This window comes from Podarcis gaigeae (genome assembly GCF_964106915.1).
Source record: "Podarcis gaigeae genome assembly, chromosome: 1".
NCBI classification, from domain to species: Eukaryota; Metazoa; Chordata; class Lepidosauria; order Squamata; family Lacertidae; genus Podarcis; species Podarcis gaigeae.
Window position 1 is genome coordinate 12,296,435 of NC_139678.1, and position 6,000 is coordinate 12,302,434.

The window sequence follows — 6,000 nt, forward strand, 5'->3', positions numbered from 1 at the left end:
AAAGGATGTCACATAGAGGAGGGAGAAAGGTTGTTTTCTGCTGCTCCAGAGAAGCAGACACGGAGCAATGGTTCCAAACTACAAGAAAGAAGATTCCACCTAAACATTAGGAAGAACCTCCTGACAGTAAGAGCTGTTCGACAGTGGAATTTGCTGCTAAGGAGTGTGGTGGAGTCTCCTTCTTTGGAGGTCTTTAAGCAGAGGCTTGACAACCATATGTCAGGAGTGCTCTGACGGTGTTTCCTGCTTGGCAGGGGGTTGGACTCGATGGCCCTTGTGGTCTCTTCCAACTCTATGATTCTATGATTCTAAGACCAACAAAGTACAGACTGTAAAAAACAGTCAAACAAACCTGCACCAGGTGCAATGTTATTTTGAACAATATTTTCTAACATGTGCAAATTGTGTTTGCAAGTAGGATAGCATAAATGCTTCCAAGGAACTGGGTGAGGAAATGAATGCCCTTGTGGAAAAGAAAGCTGAGCTTGCTGATTATCTCTGCGAAGATCGAAACACACACTCATTAGATGATCTTTTTAACACTATGAAAACCTTCAGGGATCTCTTCATCAAAGCTCTCAAGGTTTGCAATAATAAACAAGGTTTGATAATGACAAGTGGGACCTGCAACAAAATTTTGCTATGTGGAATGTTCCCCTTCAGGGTTCCTGCCAGCCATGCCCTTTCTCAATATATTCTATTTCCACACCACCCGGTTTTAATTTCCTCTACCTAGCGGCCAGCAATTATTTTGAAGGGTGTGTGTGTGTGGACTGCTCACATTTTGTTCTCATTGGGCTGTATATTGTGATTTCCCCCTCTTATCTCCCTGCCCCTGCAATCATTTTTCTATTGCTGCAAAACTCGGGGTTCCCCTGAACTTACTGGTTCTTCCCTCATGTTTGTGGGTGAATCTGTTTTGGCTACATAAGTAATGGCACTCACAGCCTGAAAATCAGAAATAAGGGGAATGTATTAAAGCTACCAGGGACCCGGGTGGCGCTGTGGGTTAAATCACAGAGCCTGGGACATGCTGATCACAAGGCCGGCGGTTCGAATCCCCGCGACGGGGTGAGCTCCCGTTGCTCGGTCCCTGCTCCTGCCAACCTAGCAGTTCGAAAGCACACCAGTGCAGGTAGATAAATAGGTATCGCTCTGGCGGGATGGTAAACGGTGTTTCCGTGCACTGCTCTGGTTCGCCAGAAGCAGTTTAGTCATGCTGGCCACATGACCCGGAAGCTGTACGCCGGCTCCCTCGGCCAATAAAGCGAGATGAGTGCCGCAACCCCAGAGTCGGTCACGACTGGACCTAATGGTCAGGGGTCCCTTTACCTTTACCTTATTAAAGCTACCAATTAATGCCAAAAATGCGTGAAACTACCATTGTGGGAATAAAAAATTCTTGGACTTCACAAAACTGCATACTTAGAAAATCAAGCCATTTCTGGTAGAAGGAACCACCAGCTGCTCCTTAGTCTTTGCTAGAACTGAATAGAATACTCAGATCTCTAGCTTGCATGCTTCTTGTGGGCATTTTGATACCAAGAAATTATGCACAGAGACACCTCCCCTAGACTTGCTGATAGCAAGCCACTTCTGAAATTCGAAAGAGGGAGCTGCAAGAATAAGTTTCAGTGTTTTGTGAGGGGTTTTTGTTTGGAAGGAGGACATAAAGAACCCTGTTGAGAGAGTCTTTGCATCTACCCAGAACTCTGCTTTGTAGCCTTTGTCTGGTATGAGCAGCTAAAGTAGATAACATGGTTATAATAAAGCACACACTACTTCTCTGCGCATGGGTTAAAATGCATGGAGCATGCAGCAAGCTGCTTTGACTATTTTTTTTGGTAAAAAACCCCAAGTCTTATACACGAAAAAATACGGTAATTACAACATACAACCAGTTACTAAATTCAGCAGCAATTGTACAACTCCCTGTTCATTTGACTCATTTAGTAACTGGTTGTATGTTGTAATTACCGTATTTTTTCGTGTATAAGACTTGGGGTTTTTTACCAAAAAAAATAGTTTAAAATTGGAGCTCATGTTATACACGGGTAGTGGTGAGAGGTGTTTTCTTAATTTGGAGTCCCCCTCAAATAGGGGGGCGTTTTATACATGGGGGCGTCTTTTACACTGAAAAATACAATGTATCCCTGCACATTTTGTGGCTGTGAATCCCAAACATTAATTCGTAGTTTCATGAAGCAGTATTTTCCTCCTTGCATGTCCTGAGCCCTCCGCCAGTCAAATTAATTTAAATTGCATGCCGTTGACTGCTCTGATCTCATACTACTTTCGCATGGTTTCCGCCCCAGGGGACAGTGATTTACTGTGGTGGTTTGTAAATTAATTCAAGGAATGTGTTGTTGTTTTGTTTAAAAAGTGGGCTACAATTTTCAAACTAGGTGGGTTTATTATCCATGTGGATTTTTATATTTTTTTTGTCAGGCTTCTATTGAATTTTAGATTTTTGTGTGTTGGAATGTAGGAAAATCAGGACAGAAGGGAACAATGGGTAAAGGCAGAAAAGAGGAAGAATTTGCTTGAAGAAGGAGAAGCAGCTAAGCGTCGGAAGCATTGTTAAAGAGGTATAACCTTTGGAAATAAGTTTTCCTCTGTTCCCCCACTTTTCATTTATTATCACAACCAGTTTGGGTATTCCTTTTTAAAATTTGATTTTGTAACACTGGGTCCATGTACGGGTTTAAACCACTGAGCCTCTTGAGTTTGCTGATCGGAAGGTTGGCAGTTCAAATCCGCCCAATGAGGTGAGCTCCTGTTGCTCTGTCCCAGCTCCTGCCAACCTAGCAATTCGAAAGCACGCCAGTGCAAGTAGAAAAATAGGTACCACTGTGGCAGGAAGGTAAATGGCATTTCCATGCACTCTGGCTTCCGTCACGGTGTCCCATTGTGCCAGAAGCGATTTAGTCATGCTGGCCACATGACCCGGAAAGCTGTCTGTGGACAAACGCTGGTTCCCTCAGCCTGGAAAGCGAGATGAGTGCCACACCCCATAGTCGCCTTTGACCGAACTTTACGTTTTTACCTACCTAGATGCCTTCATGATTTCAACAGCTAACGCCGGTTATTAATTTACTTATTTACTGCTCCTTAAGTGTGTGACGCTGTGGCCTAAAATGCCCACCATTTCCCTTTTTATAGCAAATGTAGGACTTTTGGGGGGGAAGAGGAGAGAAACGGAGAGAGGCTGATCACAAAGGAGGAAGTTAAAAACAAATAAACCTAAAAATGGTTCCATGTTCCACATTGGGACTAGTGGTGGTTGGGTTCCGGGTTCCAAAAAGATTGAAGGTTTGGTAGATGCTGAACTTATGTTAAGATGGTTAAAGTAAAGGTAAAGGAACCTCTGACCATTAAGTTCAGTCGTGGCCAACTCTGGGGTTGCGGTGCTCATCTTGTTTTATTGGACGAGGGTACAGCTTCTGGTGCACAGCTTCTGGGTCATGTGGCCAGCATGACTAAGCCGCTTCTGGCGAACCAGAGCAGGGCACGGAAACGCCGTTTACCTTCCTGCCACAGTGGTACCTATTGATCTACTTGCACTTTGACGTGCTTTTGAACTGCTAGGTTGGCAGGAGCTGGGACAGAGCAACAGGAGCTCACCCCGTTGCGGGGATTAGAACCGCCGACCTTCTGATCAGCAAGTCCTAGGCTCTGTGGTTTAACCCACAGCGCCACCCGCGTCCCTCAGTTAAGAAGGTTAAGATGGGTTTATTTTCCTTTACTGTCTCAATTTGGCCTCCTTTTTTTTAGTGAACATTCCCATATTAGGAGAAGTAGCTTGTTGAGAGGTGGGGAGGGGCAGGCAAGGGGATTGTGATGGAAGAGGGGCCCTCCAAAGACCAGCTCCGGATGAGGAGCTCCCTGTACAGCCTTCTTGACCCCATAGATCCCTTAGGAACCCTGATAGAGCCCCCACACTGGGTGACAACAGCAGATACCAGTTCCGACAGCTGCCACTGTCACCTGCAGAAATCCCCCTACCAGCATGACAGCTTGTTCCTGTTCACTCAATGTTTTGCTCCCTGCTTCTTGATTTGGGGATGTGGTTAAAAGCAGCATTGAGAAGGGAGCACTTAAGAACTTTCTGCAGAACTTGGAGACTTCACCAATACGTTTTAGGGCTCCTTCACAGACCATATTTACGGCCCTAATCTAGAGGCCGGCAACCTTTGGGGCCAGATCTTGATCCACCCCAGTGGACCAACTTTGAGAGATGGGCAGGACTCTTCATCTGTCAGGGCATCCTGACATCATGATGATGCCAGGTGACTGATAAGCGAGCAGTCCTACCCACATGTCAGAGTTGACTGGCAGGATGGGGTAGGCTGGTAAAACATGCTGAATAGTAAAGCAATGCCCAGCAGGATTGAACCCTCTGCCTGCCAGCTGATGAACAGAAGGTTTAGTCCTGCTGGCTGCAGGGGTCTGGTTAGCCAGTGTAATGTCTGCAGGGAACATGCTGCCAAAGCAGCACCCAGCAGGACTGAACCCTCTGCTGATGTACATAGACTCGGGCTATTAGTCATTCTGTTTTTTAATTCAAAGGTGCTGGTATGTATTGGCATGATTTCACTGCATACAAATGTGAGGCATGCTCTCTCTCTCTCTCTCTCTCTCTCTCTCTCTCTCTCTCTGCATAGCTTGAAAATGAGCTGCAACAAAGGAAGCTGGCATCTCTGATGCTTTGTCGGGGAAAGGCTTTCGGTTGTGGGAAAAACCATCAATTCCTGGAAACTCTATACAGGAGCTGTCTTAAAAAGAAAGAAAGAAAGAAAGAAAGAAAGAAAGAAAGAAAGAAAGAAAGAAAGAAAGAAAGAAAGAGAATCCTGCTCTTTTGGGGGGGGGCTTGTACTTCAGTTTACTTTCTTAACTGGAAATAATAATACTTCATGTCCAACCAGTTATTTCCCCCTCCCCAACTTATCAAGTGAGAAAATTGAATTATTATTATTTTATATAAAAAAGAGGAACTTGATAGTGGATGCTTGTTTAGATTTCTGTGCTTTACTTAATAACATATTTATTAATTTATTATTTCCATTGTGTCAGTTTTGGTAAGAACAATGCCTTTATTAATTACTAAGCTGAACAGCCTATGGAAGAAAATAAAAAGCTATAATATGACTCCTTGTGGAAATTTTGATGTAAATTACCTGTCTATTGCACATAAAAGGAGGAAAAGGAATGGAGTTAGGTAACAGAGTACAGAAATCCCACTTCTTACTGAAATTTCTTGAATTGCATGGGCACTGATTTAAACTGGTACAAAGCGTTCCCTGTTAGGGAAAAATGCAGGAAATAAATGTGCAACAACAACAATTCAAATTAGCCTAATTAAAGTTACTGTAGGAAAATGTGTTGGTGCCCCCCCCCCCATTTTTTTCTTGTAACTCTCTGCCCACCCCAAAACATTTTTTTAAAAGTTCCTGCTTAGTGTTTAATACATAATATTGTGTACTCTTTTAATTACAGGACTAGAGCACATATCTATTTGTTTTTTATTCAAACTTTATATAAAGTACAACTTTCGCCCCTGCAGCACCCACTACTGGGGAGACTAAATGTTACACTATTTTGGCATTGGTTTGAGGCCAGCGGTGTAATATATGCAGTCAATTTTATTTAAATAACTGAAAAGCCAGAAATGAAATAATGTAATGTTTTGGAGCAAAGCAAATATTTGAGAGCCAGCATACTGGGCTTGGAGTGGGTGGCCAAAAGGGTTCAAATCACTGCTCAGGCATAAGGCTGACCTTGGGTTGGTCATGCTTTTGGGTTAACTGCTTCCCTGACAGGTTTGTTGCACAGCAGATAAAATGGGACAACGCCTGTGTGCATTCTGAGTGCCTTGCTGGTTGCACAATATGTAATCTGTCCCTCCACCCCACAATGGCTCTATTTCTAAAGGAAAGGGATAGCAGTGTTGTGGCAAATGTCACCACCTCCGCTTTGGGGGGTGGGGGGGAAATGTCAGCC

At 43.9% G+C, this 6,000-nt stretch overlaps 1 protein-coding gene across 1 annotated transcript in view; it reads left to right on the forward strand.

The window, feature by feature from the left end:
* Nucleotides 1-5,330, forward strand: part of LOC310842933 (inverted formin-2-like) — a 30,219-nt gene extending 24,889 nt beyond the window's left edge. Inside the window, exons 12-14 of the mRNA XM_083735263.1 lie at nt 419-583; nt 2,489-2,588; nt 4,665-5,330. Of these exons, the coding sequence (XP_083591389.1) occupies nt 419-583; nt 2,489-2,584 (261 nt within the window). The 3' untranslated portion in view covers nt 2,585-2,588; nt 4,665-5,330. The remainder of the gene's footprint in view (nt 1-418; nt 584-2,488; nt 2,589-4,664) is intronic.
* The last annotated feature ends 670 nt before the right edge of the window (nt 5,331-6,000 follow it).